General features: G+C 36.5%; 2 protein-coding genes across 12 annotated transcripts in view; one reads left to right on the top strand and one right to left on the bottom strand.

Moving 5' to 3' along the window:
- SRPK2 (SRSF protein kinase 2) overlaps positions 1-18269 on the bottom strand; it is a 312538-nt gene that overhangs the window by 32777 nt on the left and 261492 nt on the right. For 3 of the 5 annotated variants that reach the window (XR_006210663.1, XR_006210658.1, XR_006210655.1), the window contains exons 17-18: positions 5664-5748; positions 3724-3810 (exon numbers count right to left, since the gene is read on the bottom strand). The gene's annotated coding sequence lies outside the window, so the exon portion shown is untranslated. Of the gene's footprint in view, positions 1-944; positions 980-3723; positions 3811-5663; positions 5749-18269 lie in introns of all 5 variants that reach the window. The other 2 variants (XR_006210657.1, XR_006210660.1) reach the window with 1 other exon arrangement.
- The window catches only part of KMT2E (lysine methyltransferase 2E (inactive)), a 99537-nt gene that overhangs the window by 76440 nt on the left and 4828 nt on the right, over positions 1-18269 (top strand). For all 7 annotated transcript variants that reach the window (XM_042964729.1, XM_007083935.3, XM_042964713.1 and 4 more), the window contains 9 exons: positions 1351-1615; positions 2534-2632; positions 10799-10963; positions 11273-11581; positions 14730-14984; positions 15144-15288; positions 15975-16225; positions 16589-16645; positions 16785-17348. In XM_042964729.1, coding sequence (XP_042820663.1) covers positions 1351-1615; positions 2534-2632; positions 10799-10963; positions 11273-11581; positions 14730-14984; positions 15144-15288; positions 15975-16225; positions 16589-16645; positions 16785-17348 — 2110 coding nt within the window. The remainder of the gene's footprint in view (positions 1-1350; positions 1616-2533; positions 2633-10798; positions 10964-11272; positions 11582-14729; positions 14985-15143; positions 15289-15974; positions 16226-16588; positions 16646-16784; positions 17349-18269) is intronic.

Genomic DNA, 18269 nt, shown 5'->3' with positions numbered 1-18269 from the left:
AATAATACTCACCAAACAGGAATGTTTTGAAAATTCAGTGAGTTTAAGATATGTAAAGTGTTCAGGGATGCCTGGGTGGCTCAAATGGTTGAGCATCTGACTCTTGATTTCAGCTCAGGTCTTGATCTCAGGGTCATGAGATTGAGCCCCAGGTCTGGCTCTGCACTGGGTGTGAAGCCTGCTTAAGATTCTCTCTCTCCCTGTCTCTCACTCTTTCCCTCCCCCCCCACCTCTGCCCCTTCCCCACTCGAGCTCCTGTGTGTGCACACATTCTCAAAAAAAAAAAAAAAAAAAAAAAAAAAAGATATGTAAAGTGTTTAAAACAATTCCTGGCACAAAGTAAGTGCTTGGTAAACATGAGCTATTAGCCATCATTATTTGGAGTTCTATTATCCTGAAATCAAAACATCTAGAAAGTTTCAACCTAGTTTCTAGCAATACCTGATTTGGGGAGATGGGGGAGTAGATCATAAATTTTTGAGTTCTATCCCTGATTCACAGATTTAGCAAGTTTGACTTATACTAGTCTTGAAAGTGAGCAAGTAGGAGTATTAGAAACTTTTTTATTGTGAACAAACACTGAACTAATTAAAACATGTAAAGTGGGAGGCTTCTACTGTTTAACTCCGATTTTGGCATGCTGCCTGTATCCTAGAGAGAAATTGAACGTTGGTGGTAGAGATATGGAGGGCAGAGTTAAGAAATATTGAAGAGATGAAAAGTGTGAGCTTTGGACTCCCCTAAACCTGTATCTGAATACTGTCCCAACCATTTAGATAGCATGTGATGTTGGACAAAATGCTGCCCCTCTCTGCCCATTAATCTTGTCTGTATGGTGGGAGTAATATATATCACTGCAGTGAAGATGAGAGTGCAATTATTTTTCAAGCTTCCATTTGAAAGAGAGAACATGTAAGGAGGGGCAAAAAGAAGCATAACTTTACCTTTTTTCAAAGACACTTGGTTATTGAAGTCATTCCTTAAAGTAAAATACAAACTAGTTAGGGTTTGGGACCACTGAAGTAAATACCGTTTTTGCCTTAATGTAAGCCACAGTATCATTTTACTTAAAAAGGCTCAGTTTTAATTTGAGTTGCTTCTCTAAACCATAACTGGTTATCCTTTTGATTGAAGGCCCAATCTCTGGTCAGAAATCAACTTCAAATGATTATGTTTTTTAAGTGAGGAAATAAAATCTCTTTTGTGATAGTTACCATAGGAATGCAAATTAGTGAAAAGGATTGCTCATAAATAGTAGTAGCATAGAATTTACAGAGTTGCAGCTTAAAATGGATAAGAAGATTTTAAAGTTTGCATCCTGAATAAATATTTAACCGGTTATCTTTCCAGTAAGTACAAGGTGGACTGCGCATGCCTCAAAGAAAATCCAGAGTGCCCTGTTCTAAAACGTAGTTCTGAATCCACGGAAAACATCAATAGCGGTTATGAGACCAGAAGGAAAAAAGGAAAAAAAGAAAAGGATATTTCAAAAGAAAAAGATACACAAAATCAGAATATTACTCTGGATTGTGAAGGAACAACCAACAAAATGAAGAGCCCAGAAACTAAACAAAGAAAGCTTTCTCCCCTGAGACTATCAGTATCAAATAATCAGGTACTGAACTATGCTCTTCTGATTGTCAGCCGAAGTCAACAAAAGAAAATAACTTGTCATATTTTAACCTCTTTTTTGCTTTATGTAAAATGGTTTAAATTTTTTAAGTTAAACCTACTGTTATTTAATGAAGTACTTAGAAACATAAAACACAGGTTCTACTAGAATTTGTGCATTGTTAGTAAATAACTCAGCCAGCATATCCTTGCAGAATTGAATGCAAGATATTTCTATAACTGGGTAATTAAAAACTTCTTCCAGATGGTATTGTCCTTATGTTAATAAAATTCTTATTTAAAGTCTTAATTTCCTTTTTTAAATATTTGAGGCATAATTAATTCTATAAGGATGAGAGATAAGATTGTTCAGAGAAAATTCTCTTAACATGTATGGTAATTTGGAGGAATGAGTTTGCCCTCTGTGTCTGCTTTGCCCTCTACACAAATGAAAGTTAGGAGGGACCATTTAAATGTGAAAATTAAGTACAGTTTTACTCATCTCCAGTACCCCATCTTCCTTAATTTAACAATAGTTTAATCAATTTAATAATTTCCCTTAAGTTTCAAATTGAACAAACATTTATTGGGCACTTGGTGTTTGTAGGCACTGGGTCTCATGAAGTAATTTTGTATGTTCATGTTTTGGGAAGACTATAAACAGAAGGCTGTGCTACCATATTTGACCTTGTGGGCTCTATTGATAACACTGACTCAAACTTTAAAAAGCAAAACTATTTGCATAATTTTGAAAGTGTTGAATTAAAACCAGTTTTAAAATTCTGAAATGTATTTAAGTAGGCTTATAATTTTCCTACGTTGAATTTGTTAGTTGTGGTTGAAAGGCATTTATAATAGTGCAGTGTCCCTAGTTTGTAGATGGAATAGTAGTATCTATAAAGCAGTCATTTCCATCTTTCAGGAACCAGATTTTATTGATGATATAGAAGAAAAAACTCCCATTAGCAATGAAGTAGAAATGGAATCAGAGGAGCAGATTGCAGAAAGGAAAAGGAAGATGGTAAGTTGGGAAGCCAGTAGCTGCTTCATGCTGTCACTTGTGCTTATGACAGCTGCTCTTCCCATAGTCATTGTCGCTGCCTTTAGGAGGCCTTTTACACTGTTGTTTGTTTCAAGTTAGCAAACAGGATGTGCCGCTGAGCATTTCTGTTTGGCTTTGTTGTTACCATTCAAGTAACTTGCACTAATCTTTTATATATTTACTGTGTGCTCATTAGACATTTTAGAATGTGACATTTAAGAAATTTTGAACATTTTTGAAGCTGAGAACTATCAATAAATTTTAATGCCAGAATCACTGTTCAAAATGTCTTTCATTAGCTAAATGTACCTTTCACTTCATAATTTAATGTAAAGCAAAAATGGAATTTTAAAGCTTATAATAGCACCAAATAAATGGCTTATGCAAAAAAAAAAAAAAAAACCCCACTGTTTGGTAGCTACTATTTCTGTATCTCATACTGGTATCACAAGATTTTCATTAAAATACGTTTAGAATTTATATTCCTTGTTCCGCTTTTTATACATATATTTGCAAATAAATAATACAAGATATTTTCATAGAAGTCCATGGTAATTTGGCAGTGGATATAATATTTAGGCGAGTTAAGAAAGTTTTGTGATATAGTTTGCCCAAAGATTTGAAGATGATTTTACACACCAACTAATGATCTTACTATGGGTTTTCCCCACTCCCTTTTATTTTGTTTCATGTCTGTGATTTTCATGCTGAATTCCATGGAATTGCAGGTGTCATGTACTTAGGGAAGGGTAGGATCTTTGGAATTTGGTCATTGTAGGCCTACTTAATTTGTCTTTTTTATTGCCTGGATAGTCATTCCTCCAACATGGTTTTGTTGTTGATGTTCAGAATTGTGAAAGCAAAGCCCAACTTTTGCAGCCTGCAGGTTTCACAAACACTGCTGTGAGGGGACAGGGTAATGTTAGAGATCAGAGAGAAGAAAAACAACTAGGAGAAAATACTGGACGTGGTTGGTTATAAAGAAAGGAGGAGGGTTTTTTTCCTATACCTAAAGGAACTATCTTGAACCCTTTTCAAGATGTGGTTACATCTGAATTATCTGTACCTACCCAAATCACCTGTGGCCCTTTCTTGAGGAGATTTTCAGTATTGGCCTGTTCATTCCACAGTTGCCACAGCAGCATATTTGCGCTAATCTGCAAAACCAATTTGGAGTATCACTGGTTTTGGATGATGCATGTGTATGATAAGGAGGAACCAAGGGCTACAACAATCACTTTGAAAAATCATGAAATTTTTAAAAAACAGGTTATATGCCCTTAAAATAATTTTACTCAGGTTGCATTTTGTTTAAAAGTTTTTATGACTATGGGGCTACTTTTAAAATTTATCTATTAATGCTGAGAAAATCCATGAACTTTAGAACATCCTCATTTTCAGATCCCAGAAAATAGAAATACCCTTTTGCTGATCGAACTTTGGACAAACAAAAAGGCTTACTTGGGAATCCATTTTTGGTCAGGATTTTACCTGTTAGTATGCTATATTAATGTAGGCAAATGCTTTAAATTTTATATCCATTTTAGCATATTCATTTTAATATCTGCCTCTAAGGTAGCTGCTGTGCAGCTGGGTATTTTTCATACAAATAAAATGTGGAAAACTTGCAAAGTATTAGTGTTTAGAATTTGGTATTTTAAAGGGATATGAAATAAATATTTAAAAATCTTTGGCTCCTTGACCCTCAAAGTCATTGCAATGTTATTTCTAATTGGTACATTTGCTTTGATATTTTAATTACAGAATTTTTGGGTATGGTCAAATAAGCAGAATGTAAAAGCACTGTTGGGATTCTTAAGCCAGTTGGCATGGTCTCTCCCCACCTCTTGCCACATACTGGTATTTTTGAGGACCAAAATATTTGGCTTTGAAAAGTTTAAATATTAATCAGCCTTTAGTGTCTGCCTTTTGTATTGGGTAGGTTAACAGTAGTAGTTAGAAACATTAAGGTCAGCTCCTGAGAAACTGACTGAAATTTCCTCCTGTGAGAGGAAAGACTTTAAATCATTATTGGGTACTAGTTCTCTTGTAGATTTACAAGATTGGGATACAAAAGGAGTTAGTCCTACTCTCCTCCCAGATAAATACCATGTAATGTCCAAATTCAAATATACTTTAGCCTATCCTTTTGTAGTATAGCTTGAGCCATATGAAATTGTTGATTTGACAGTGTTTACCTACACAAATGGAAGTTTCATACATGACCTAATATTTAGCATTTTGCTCAGTCTCCAAAAATTGCACTGGTGGAAGTATGTATTTTGGTTGCTTGTCTTTTTTTTTTTTTTTTTTTTTTTTTTTGGTAAGAATGGAAGACCAATGTCTCTGCCTTTCAGGGCATTTATAGAAACTATTATGGTGCAGCAAGAAATGTGGTAAAGGAGCTATAAATATGGTAGGTAACTTACAGCTGTGGTTGGAGGTAGGGTCAAAGACCATTTCATGAAGTAGGTACTATTTAGGATGGACCTTAGGGGTGGGATTTAAACAAGTACAGATTACCTTGTAACTAAATTGTATGGAGTACAATGTATGGAGTTACATGGAGTACAGAAATAGCCCTCCAGGGGAAAGAGCCTGGAGGTAATTATAAAAGTGATAAATCATATTTGGCTGGGATTATATAGGTGGTTTTTTGGGGTGGGGGAACAGGGAGATAAGGTTGGTTGATAGCAGATCACATGAAGTGTTGAATGATAAAGATTTCATGGAAGAATGTTTATTCAAATTACTATGTGGCCAGATAGAAAGCTATTCTTTTATTAAAAAATTTCTTTTTCCCTCTATTATTTTTCCCCCTTAGAAAGTTGTTACCTACTTACGAAAGCACACCTGTGTCTAAATGGTATAGAACTGAATAAATAGATGGTTTCCTTTTAGCTAGTAAGAGATACCTCTTTGGCGGTGGTTGGAACTGACTTTAGAGAATCTTAAAATCAACCCCATTAAGCTATGGCAGTTGAAATGCAAGTAGGCTGTTTATACTCACCTGATTCCAAAACCAGGGCACTACTGAGTGGATTCCCCCAGATGCACGGGAGGTGAAGTAAGGGGAGGTGAGGTGGCCATATAACCTTGTCAGAGGTAAAGAAAGTATGCAGAAAGGGGTTAGATTTTGGGAAGCTCATCGTATTTTGTTGAACTAACATGTGATCAATTAAAGTATAAAGCTTTTGAAAATTTTAAATAAACATGAGGCTTGCCCCACCCAGTGTATAATGACATGAAAAGACCCTCCTGAAGTATCTGCTGATACTAAGAATTGAAGATCACTAGAATATAAACTACATAAGGGTGAGAATTTATAATTTTATAAATTGTTACAGCCCCCAGTTCCTGTGGAAAAAAATTCCAGGTGTTTATAAAGTACATAAATGAGCCTACTAAATATTTGTGGCAGCCATTTAAGTAGAGATATAGGTAGGCCCATGAATGTGAATTAAGTGAAGCTTCCTTATAGCCCAGGTAGTGCCCTGGAGGCCTTGCCAGGATGCAGGATTCGCCATAATTTTCTTATCCCTCATCCTTCACATCAGAAATTATTCCACAGAACACTAATATGTTTTGTGGGGTAGGGGGCGGGGGAAGCTCTGGGGCCAGTTGAATTTAGTAAACAGTGCTTTAGATCCCCAACTTTGAGTTCTTCAGTATATACGTGGTGGTGTGTTTAAAAATTTGAAAAATTCTGTTTATGAAGGCATTTTGTAAACTTTGACACCCTTCCAACTTGTTTGTGGTGATACCTTTGACATCCCACAGATTTTTATCTGATGGAACAAGCATCCTGTGGGAAAACACTACTGTTAATTCCTCTAGGAAGTAACTTGACTTAGAAGATAGCTTTAGAAAATGGCGAGGAAATTTTAATAGTAAGATATCAGGATAAATGCCTTGCCAGGAAAGCCATCTGATGACATGTGAAATACATCTCCCACCTCACTTTTCTCTCCTTATAACATGATTAAGTTGATGTCGGTTACCAATTCTGATTTTCTTAGGTCCCATGTTCTCATCACAGAGTTTAGGAATTGTGTTTCTAAAGACGAGTAACTAATGACATTATGGTACTGAACAGCAAATGGGAACCCATTTATTTTTATTGGGGTTCTATTCAAACAAAATGAGGATATTCAGCTTTAGCTGCTTTGTAATAAATTCAAGATTTCCCAAATCTCATTTAAATACTTCACTCATGCTTTCATATAACAGTGACATATGCTTTATATAATGTATATACAGTTCTTATTCATTTAACAAAAATGAGTCTTTGCTATACACTGAGCACCATTGAAAGTACTGGGTGAAAAAGAAGGCAAGGTTCTGGAGAAGCTTTCATGGAACACAGGTGCATAGAATAAGAAACAAATATCAAAGAGGAAACAGTACTGTGCAGAGAAACTGAATCATTGTGTGGTAGAGAAGAAATGGGGGTACTCCACAAGCCATACTGACTATTTGCAATTATTTTATTGGTAATCAATAATCTTAACCATTTTTTAAAAGATTAATAAATTAATCTCTAACTCTTGTTCGAGAGGATAAGCAAAGTCATTTGAGTAAGGAATCCCTTTTACTTTCTGTTTCAAGGCTATGGGTGGGGTAATTTAGCAGACTGGCCCTCCTGGTTCCCTTTCCTTTAAAAGGCAAGTTTTTTAAGAAGAACCACTTCTTATCTGTTAGCAAGGGAAAAAAGGAAACCTTGAGTCTCTAGATGTCTTCATTTTGTTTCCTTCTCAATTCTTTAACTCTACTACTAAGCACATTTCCCTTTAAAGCTAGTGTGGGGCACAGTTCATCAGCTTATTTTCACTCAGTTAAAAAGTACCAGTTATTGCTAATTGGGATGAATTATAACAATTTACTCAGTGGGGTTTATTTTTTCAGTTGCAATATTGTATCAAACTTTAAGCCATGTTCTTTAGTATGTACCCCTACAACTATATTGGACTTTACCTTTTCCGCATTTGTTGAATAGGAGTCTTAAACAAGTTCTCTATAGTCTCTTCCAAGCATATCAAGTTAGAGGATTTCAAGTCAGGTTTGTGCTCCAGTGTTTACATACGGAAGCACAAAATTAGAATAAAAATTTTCAAAATACCCACTCCTCAAGTGATAAAATGCTTTTAAGGGATAGTAAGCAGACTTTATTCTGCTTACAGGAATTACAGCACTCTATATTTGCTGCTGTAAAACCATAAACTAAGATACAGGTCATAAAAGCAATCTGTTGATCTCATCAGAGAGCCTTCATAGTTTCAGCTTAGCTCCCAATACTCCAGCGTTAACAGTGTGTCAGTTTCATTCCTGAAAGGCAAACCTGTTTAACTGTAATTCTGGATCAGCGTCAATAATTGCCCAGCTCACAGATAATACAGTGATCCTGAGGTCTGCTCATGGGCTTGGAATGAGTCCTGGTTTTATAGAACATGTCTTATGTGACAAGTATAATCTCAACTACATCAAGCACAGATGTTAGGGTCTGCTGAGGTTAATTAGGACTCCTAATTTCACTGATCCCCTACACAGGCTGTCACTACCCTAAGCCATATATAAAACTGGTTATTTTTCAGGTAGGTCTGTAAAATTGATGCTAAGTTTTCAGTCATTAACTAGATACTATACGTATGGTTATGTGTCAAAGAATGTATTGGATGCATTGGTGAAAATGCTGAATGACCTGGGAACCTTCAGGAATTTAAAATAAAATTAGATCAGTGTGCTAATGATTTTTTTCATGTAGAAAATCAAAGGCATGCTTACATTTCCAACATTTGTGTGTTTTTAAGATGAAGTTGGGTTAAAGGTATTAGGATATCTTTTTAGTGCTTTGGCTGACAGTTGTAGTAAATGTGAGAGGAGTTATGCTTTATTTTGCTTATGTAGTGTCACTGGTGGTTAAATGGAGAGAGTAAATTAGGAACCAGGAACCTTGGATAAGAATTATGGCTCTGCCTTTGAGTGAGTCACTTAATACACATGGGCTTTGGTTTCTTCAGCACAGGACTAGACTTTTTTTTCCCCTAAGATCTTGACTAGCTCAAAAAGATGGAGTCATCTCTAAAGGATTTTCCTTTAGAAAAATTTTTAAATGAATGAGTTTGGTCCTTGTATCAATCTCTGACTCTCATTCTGACCATCTAAAACCAGTGAATACTGGACTATGTCAAACTTATTTTGTCATAAATTCATATTACCTTAAATACTGGTAAGTTTTTTACACATAAAATCATTCTTGCCAAGTTTGTTTCTTCTGGAAAAATGTACTTTTCTCAGATCTATTTTAAAATTTTTTGAAGAGACAAAATAACCACAGTAATTAGCTCCTTCTCCTCTCTCCACACCCGGTCCCCTGTTCAACAGGTGAAGCAGTTATGAAAATTATCATTTTTTATTTATTTTTGAGAGAAAGAGAACATGAGCGGTGGAGGGGCAGAGAGAGAGGAGGACAGAGGAGGATCAGAAGAAGGCTCTGTGCTGACAGCAGCAAGCCTGATGTGGGGCATGAACCCACGAACCACGAGATAATGACCTGAACTGAAGCTGGACTGAGCCACCCAGGTGCCCCCCAAATTATTTTCTAATCACTCCAGATTTCTAAATTTAGGATTTTAGAAAAGCCCTAATATAGAGACAGGGTTTTAATTGAGAGCCATAAGATGCAAGGAGGTTGAGTAAAGTGATTAAAAGACCAGAGATAGAAATTAACTAAGGAAAGAATTCAGCTTTAAAACTTCCAGTTCCAGTGAAAAGACTACTTTCACCTCTGCCGTTTATTTTAGTGCCAGAGCAAGAGAAGGAAGATGCAGACATGTAACAAGCAATCTTACCTCCGTGGACCTCAGTTTTCTTACCTGTAATATAAAGAGACTGAGGATAACTTGTTTTGAAGACTGATTAATTAGAAAGTCACTATTGTCAGAGTAGTTCTGTTGACAGATGATTTTTGTCCCCTTATTGAGTGTAAAAAATGAAAAAAAAAAAAATACAGGCAAGAGTAGTAAGCCAAAGTTTCCAGAGTATAGGTGTCTTAATGCTTGAAACTGTGCTAGTAATTACTGGAACTAAAACTCCAAGTTGGAGAAGACTATGCATGCATCCCGACCTTGAGTTTCGAACCCTTCTCCCCCATGTCACTGACACAAGAGGAAAGCCAAACGGATCTGAGACTCAGGACTTGGTTCTTTTCATTTGGAGAACTGGACAGGTGATGAAAGTGCTTCTTCCTGTTTCTGGTTGAAAACTGAAGCATTTGCCAGGCCCACAGGCCAAGGCTCTGGGTCTTGCTTTTAATATTTTCTCTCCAAAGAGAACTGAAGATCAGAGGAACTCTTGTTGTTCCAGTCCCTGCCTTGAACTGTCAGCGGAAGACAGGTCAGAGGAAGAAGGATGCCTTAGAAGAATTGTAATTGAGGGCAAGAAAGCTAAAATACAAATAATAATCGACACCTAGGGGATGCCCACCATTTTCCAAGTGCTGTTGGCAAGCTGCACAGATACCTTCTATTTGAACTCAGTAACGTTTCAGTGAAGTGTAATTATTATTACATTTTGTAAAAAGCTCAAAAAGGTTAACTAGGTTGTGAAGTTGCCTAGGGTCACAAAGATAGCAAATGACTGGTAGAATCATAATTTGAACCCAGCACTTCAGCCTGTAATATCCTGGTACCACAATGTCAATAATATATTCGCTCCCTAAGTTTCTATGAATGTAATCTTTTCAACATTTGTTAACGTAGGAACTTTTCGAATCTTATTTGAAAAAATGACTAACTTCCTATAAAGAAAGAGATTTTCAGTTTGGTAGAGCAAGGTAGTTTTTGATGCTTTTGTTGTTGTTGTTGTTGTTGTTGTTGTTTTGCTTTATCTGTATCGTGAACAGTGATCCAACAAGTATTCATTCCTTTCATGAAATATATTTGTAATGACAGGGTTTCTGGAGAGGTTTTGGACTCTGAGGTTCTCCAGTGTATATGTTCCCTCTCACTCCCCAAGTATCATCAATAGGAGGTTTTGCTAACAACATCCCAGAATTTATTTTTTACATTTGCCATGAACATTTGCAATTCTGAATTGTACTTCAGAGCAATGACATTTATTATGCCACTTGAAATTTAAATTTTGTAGACAAGAGAAGAAAGGAAAATGGAAGCAATTCTGCAAGCTTTTGCCAGACTTGAAAAAAGAGAGAAAAGAAGAGAACAAGCTTTGGAAAGAATCAGCACAGCCAAAACCGAAGTTAAAACAGAGTGTAAAGACGCGCAGGCTGTCAGTGACGCCGAAGCTACTCAGGTTTAGTTTTGTTTTTACCCCTTAAGCACTTTCCAGTGAGACTGTCACACCTGGTTTAGTTGCATCTGTAAGGAATTCTGTCTAATGCTGCTCAGTGGCATTTTTCAAATGCTAGGAGATTTTAGACTTGAGATACAAGATCCTATTTGCTTTGTTTTTCAATAAGAAAATGTAAATGTAGTATATATCAGAATTCAGAAAAACATTTAAGGAAATTAGCTCCTGAAATGAATTAATGCTTTTAGATTTCAGCTTCTCACTTACATAAACACAGTATCAAAAGTTCCACTCTGTTGTATTTTGAATTAGGAACAAGCAAAAGAAGAAACTGCTAGCAAGCCTGCCCCTGCCAAAGTGAATAGGACGAAACAGAGAAAAAGCTTTTCTCGGAGCAGGACTCACATTGGGCAGCAGCGGCGCAGACACAGAACTGTCAGCATGTGCTCAGATATCCAGCCGTCTTCTCCTGATCTAGAAGTTACTTCACAACAAAATGATATTGAAAATACTGTACTTGCAATAGAACCAGAAACTGAAACTGCACTAGCAGAAATAATTACTGAAACTGAAGTTCCAGCACTTAATAAATGTCCTACAAAGTACCCTAAAACAAAGAAGGTATGATTCTTAATGAGTGTAGGAACTGTTTTTAAAAACAGTGTCTTATGATGTGAAATAGATTTGTGTTTTTAAGATACACTCTGTAAAACCTCATTAGGAAACAGAGTAACAGGCGTAGTTTTTACACCTAGCAAAGTTTTATTGTGTTTTTTTAATTTTTTTTTTTTAACGTTTATTTATTTTTGAGACAGAGACAGAGCATGAACAGGGGAGGGGCAGAGAGAAAGGGAGACACAGAATCGGAAGCAGGCTCCAGGCTCTGAGCTGTCGGCACAGAGCCCGACGCGGGGCTCGAACTCACGGACCGCGAGATCGTGACCTGAGCCGAAGTCGGACGCTTAACCGATTGAGCCACCCAGGCGCCCCTATTTTTTTTTTTTTTAATTGATTTATTATGAGAGAGACCGCGCAAGCGGGGGAGGGGCAAAGAGAGCTGGAGAGAGAGAATCCTAAGCAGGCTCTGCACTCTTAGTGCAGAGCCTGATGCAGGGCTCAGACTCACAAAACCATGAGATCATGACCTGAGCCAAAACCAAGAGTGGGACACATAACTGAGTAAGCCACCTGGGCAGCCCCACCTGACAAATTTTTTTAAACCAAGAATGAGAATCACAGAACTATAAAAATCAGTTAATAAAAAATGCTTGCGTTATTGTTAATAAAGACAGTTATAATATTCAGTATATCAAGAAGACCTTTTCGTATTGTAAATCATAATGCAGTGATTTTAAGAATTTATCAAAATTGCTATTTTTGCATGCCCTATGTACTAAGTTTACACTTCTCAGAAACAACTGGTTTTACATGTTATCCTTTATTTTTTTGTATTTCTTACAAATTTCACAGTATAGGTAAATAATAAAAATTAAATGTGAAGGAATTACTGATTGCCGTAAGGGAAGGGCAGGTTTAGATCAATTTGTTCATCTTTGAAAAACTGTCAGATTGAATGAGGCAATTATGAAACTATTCATCAAGGTAAATCAACCTGAACTTTACAGCTCAGAAATAACATCCATATGAAGCCCCCATCCCCAGTGTAGAGTATGGTAGATTGGAGCAGAGATACCAAAGTGGTAATCCTTAGACTCTTTGGGGAGGGGTTAGATCATAAATAGTAATTCTTGCACACTTTTGTAACAAAATATTTTGAGACTTAATTTATCTTGTCTTTGTTTTTACCAAGTTCAGCACAGTTTGTAGGTAGTGTGAGGCCAGGAGAAATATATCAGTAAACAACCAGGATGAGCCCAGGAATGTACTTTCACAGTGAATCAGAGGGTTAGTTAGAGATAAGATCTAAATACAGTTCTAATTGGAAGTCTGTACTCTTCCTTACAGCCCCTCAGATCTTGAACAAGCCAACACTTGCCTTATTAATGAGCAGTTAAATGTATGCTAATTATACTGGAATTAAAAAAACAAAACCAAACAATTAAGTTATTCTTGCCCACTTTGGAAGGACAAAAAATAACTGCACCTTTTCTTTGTAATTTGGATTAGTGAAAAGAAAAACTCATGGTTAAAAGAGAAGATACAAATAGGACATAATTCCTGCCTTTTAATTTTAAAGTGACTAAATTATTGTGGTGTTATCAATTTACTTAAATTCCTGACCTGAGATGTAGACTCTTATATCGTATTTGATTCTCTAAAAAAGCCTCTCTTGCCACAGGTTTTGTTGATGGTATTCCCTTATTTAAAAAAAATTTTTTAGCATTTATTATTTTGGACAGAGAGTGGGAGTGGGAGAGGGGCAGAGAGAGGGAAACACAGAATCTGAAGCAGGCTCTAGGCTCTGAGCTGTCAGCACAGAGCCCAGTGTGGTGCCCAAACTTGCAAACCACGTAATCATGACCTGAGCCTAAGTCTGATGCTTAACCGATTGAGCCACCCACCAGGTGCCCCTTCCCTTCTTTTAAACAGTATACTGTTTGAGTACCGAATTATCATGATTTCTCCTAATGTAAAGGCCTCATTCAATTTAATAATACATAGTACTTATTCTGTGCCAGATACTGTTTGAAGAACTTTATGTTACTTAGCTCTTTTAATCCTTGCAATAACCCTGTTTGTAGAGCTAGTTTCTATTTTGACCCTTCTTTGACAGATAAGGATTGAGATGTGGAAAGATTGCATAACTTGACCTATGGAAAGGTCACAGTGTAAGTGGCAAAGCCAGGATGCATAATCCAGGCATCTGGGTGCAGATTCCATGTGCTTTTCTGGTTTTTGTTCTGGACATAACCAATTGTATAGACACTGAGAAAAAAAAAGATACTAGAATGCTTATAATGATTATCTCTGGAAGACAGGATGTGGGTAGATCATTCTTTTAATGTGTGTTTATCTGCATGTGTAAGAATGTATTAACTACTTTTAGTACTTTTTTTTTTTTAACAAATTACACTTCCAGTAAAAATAAAAAGGATACATTTGATACCCACATAGAAAAGATCAGTGCCCACACAGCAGACAAAATGTGCTTGTGCTGATAAATGTAATCCTTATTTCCATGCCCATTACAATCAAACTTTATTAAATAACTAAAACTAGCCTACAAGAAAAGTGAGTAATCGTTATACTTTAGGGATCAGGCATATTCATGTTACCAGTAAAATCTGAACTGCATGCACTGTCAATTAAAAAAATCAACAGAATTTTAAAAAGGATTGTGTAAAATTTTAAATATTGATTGTCAATGCCAACACCCCCCTCCCTTTTTTTTTTAATGTATATACACTGGTCTCATCATCTCCTGGGGATTCTGATAGTCAATCAGGGTAGAAAAGCACTGCATAAAATCAGATTTTTCTAACAAACAGGTCATAGAAGCAGTAGCAAATCTAAATTTAGTGTTTTTGTGTGTTTATAAGATGGTACTGAATCTCTTAGACTTGACTCTTTTACAGAAGGTACCATTATGTGATTTCCTCCTGCAAAGTACTATTGTATAAAAAATTTTAGGAGTAAGAGGAGGTACCCAAGGAAATGTAGAATGATGGATTGATTTTTTAGACATATGAATGATTTAAATATTTCATTTTGGGTAATATGTTTTCAGATTTGGGGTCAGAGTGTTCTATAGGAGCATCTGTATAACTGTAATTACATGTAGAATGATCCGGATTTCTCTTTTCTCTAGCACTTGGTCAGTGAATGGTTAAGTGAGAAGAATGAGAAGACTGGAAAACCTTCTGACAGCCTTTCAGAAAGGCCTCTGCGCATAACTACAGATCCTGAAGTGTTAGCCACACAGCTCAATTCTTTACCCGGCCTCACTTACAGCCCCCACGTATACTCTACTCCTAAGCACTATATCAGATTTACTTCACCATTCCTTTCAGAAAAAAGGAGAAGAAAAGAACCTAGTGAAAACATTTCTGGCTCATGCAAGAAGGTAAACTGTTCTTTGGCTATATAAATCTAGGATGAGCCAAGGCCAGTCTCCTTCCTTGCTATCATTCCTGGCAGTGAAATGCTTTTAGCATCAGCTTTACATTTACAGGCTGTATAAACAGCTACACACTGACTTCTATTCATTTATTATGTATTTCAGCGATGGTTGAAACAAGCTTTAGAAGAGGAAAACTCAGCAATTTTACATAGATTTAATTCACCCTGTCAAGAAAGATCCAGAAGTCCTACAGTCAATGGTGAAAGTAAAAGTCCACTGCTATTAAATGATAGCTGTTCTCTTCCAGGTAGAATTTCTTTTCAGTACTGTTTTAGTGTGAAGAATGTGGCAGGATGTAAATGGTTTTTACAGCAAACATATTCTAGTTATTATGTACTTTATAAAAGCAGCATTTTCTTTGAGAGAGAGCAAGTAAGCATGTGCAGGCAGGGGGACAGAGGGAGGGGGGGAAATCCCAAGCAGGCTCCATGTTACAACCCTGAGACCATGACCTGAGCCAAAAGCAAGAGTCAGACGCTTAACTGACTGAGCCACCCAGGGGCCCCAAGAAGCATATTGTTAACTTTTTTCTGTCCTCTAACCTTTTAGATGAAGATAAACATGAAAACCTTCATTTGTAGTACTATGTATGTTGGGGTTTAGGGGTGAAGTTACGGGCTGCTTCTCAGATTCAATAGAACTCTTAGAATAAATCGATTAAATTAACATCTGTACTTGTAAGACTTCTTAGAAACTCCTAGGCCTGTAAGTCATTTGGCAAGATAATGCATGTTGTAATAGTAAAATTAACGCAGGGAGGGGTGGGGAGAGATTGCTTCATGTTAGTAGTATCTTTAAAAACCCTGAAATTTAGTTTGGGGGTGAAAGTCATCATAATTACTATTGTTGATGTTTTGATCTTTCCCAGAATATATTACAGATTGTAGCACATACCAGCAATATAATGTCTGTGAATTATTATTGCATCAACAGATTTAACTACACCACTAAAAAAACGAAGACTTTATCAGTTGCTAGATTCTGCTTACTCAGAAACCTCCACACCTACTCCCTCACCATATGCTACACCAACCCACACAGATATTACTCCCACGGACCCATCATTTGCCACTCCTCCACGGATAAAATCAGATGATGAAGCTTGTAGAAATGGTTATAAGCCCATATATTCGCCAGTTACCCCAGTAACTCCTGGCACACCAGGAAATACCATGCACTTTGAGGTGAGAAATTTAAATGGGGGGGGGGAACCCCTGTGGGATTGGTATTTAATAGCAACCCCCAGTGTATTGAGAGTAGAAAAAAAGTTTTTAACAAACCAAATAAGCAGATTTGGAACATTCACTTATGTGAATTTAAACTTTTACATTTTTATTAAAATGAGCATAATGTTCATCTTATTTTGATACTCAGCATCAGACTGAATGGCTGTGTATATCAAATTGAGGCAGGTATCTTATGTGGGGAATAGAAATAAAACAAAAGAAAGTTTAAAACCAAAGTCTGTGTAATAGTTTGTTCTCATTTCTATAAATATCATGGATTTAATTTTTATATTTTAACTTTCAATTCTTTCTTTTATATAGAATATTTCTTCCCCAGAAAGTTCTCCAGAAATTAAGAGACGCACTTATAATCAAGAGGTAAGGAGTTATTCAATAAGGTTATTGACATTAGTGACCTTTGCCTATTATTATTTTGTTTAAATTATGAGATTTTAAAATAAGTAGTCTCAAGGTGTGCTTATTTGTGTAATTTTTTTTGTTTTAATTCTGTAAACAGGGATATGACAGATCTTCGACCATGTTAACACTGGGGCCTTTTAGAAATTCTAATTTAACTGACCTGGGTCTGCAAGAAATAAAGACTATCGGTTATACCAGCCCCAGGAGTAGGACTGAGGTCAATAGGCAGTGCCCTGGAGAAAAGGATTCTGTGTCAGACCTTCAACTGGGACTCGATTCAATCGAGCAGACTGCCTTACTTAAAACCATGGAACCACCTACACATGACAGGACTGATCCTACCAGCCAACTGGAATCTACTCACTCTGGACGGGGCACAATGTATTCTTCCTGGGTAAAGAGTCCTGACAGAACAGGAGTTAACTTCTCTGTAAACTCTAACTTGAGGGACCTGACACCCTCACATCAGTTGGAGGTTGGAGGAGGCTTCCGAATAAGTGAGTCAAAGTGCCTGATGCAGGATGATACTAGAGGCATATTTATGGAAACACCTGTGTTTTGTACTTCAGAAGATGGGCTTGTTTCTGGTTTCGGACGGACTGTTAATGACAATTTGATCGACGGAAGTTGCACACCCCAGAATCCACCACAAAAGAAAAAGGTTACAAATTTAACGATTTTAGTCCTTTTAATAGTGTCTTTTTCATACTACTTCTGAGGGTTATTATAGTTATGGGAGGCATTCATACTTAGTTATTCAAGTTAAAGTTTTGATGTGTACATTTTAAACCTTTTCTAAATGCTCAATTAGAATATGTTTACAGACAAGTAAAACATTCTAGTGAACTGTGGGACATTCTTTAAGCATGGTTTCAGAGATTGAAACCTCTAGATGATTTATTCACTGAAAGAATAACCACTTCCCAGCCAGAGAAGCAGAGTTGAATAATATTTGTGCTATTATCCTTATTTTACATGTTAGCAGGCAGCCCTGCTTCTTTCCTAATCCATAATATCGACAGTATTTAGACCACGGATATGAATATTTGGAAAGTATTCTATAGATACTACTTGAAGTTCCCTGATTTACCACCATTTGGTTGGCAGACATACTGAGACTGTTAGAATGCCTTATCTCAGAGGAATGGGATGGACTACAACACGTATTTTCTTTGTTAATAGGCTTATTGCTTTGCAAGTCAAAAGAATTTTAGTGATGTGTGCTTTTAATTTTTATAACAGAGTCCAGTTGGCAACTTTGTGGGAAGCAATGTAGTATAGTGGAAAGAGCACGGGCTTTCAAGTAAGACCTAGGTTCGAATCCCGGCTCCAACACTCACCAGCTGTGTGACCTTGAGTGAGTGAGTTACTCAATTTCCTCATCTGTAAAATGGGGATGATAATATACCTATTTCATAGGGTTGTTGTGAGGATTAAATGAGATAATGTATGTAAATCATCTAAATACAATGCCTGGCAATATAATAGCCATTGGTAATTGTTAATTATTATTTGTTCAAAAATTATTTTACATAATTTTCCTAATGTAAATACAGTAATTCTCTTTAGAAAAAAAGAATAG

The sequence above is a fragment of the Panthera tigris genome, chromosome A2 (assembly GCF_018350195.1).
Source record: "Panthera tigris isolate Pti1 chromosome A2, P.tigris_Pti1_mat1.1, whole genome shotgun sequence".
Lineage (NCBI taxonomy): Eukaryota > Metazoa > Chordata > Mammalia > Carnivora > Felidae > Panthera > Panthera tigris.
The sequence above is the reverse complement of the archived record's forward strand: the minus strand, read 5'-3'. Positions and strand labels throughout refer to the sequence as shown.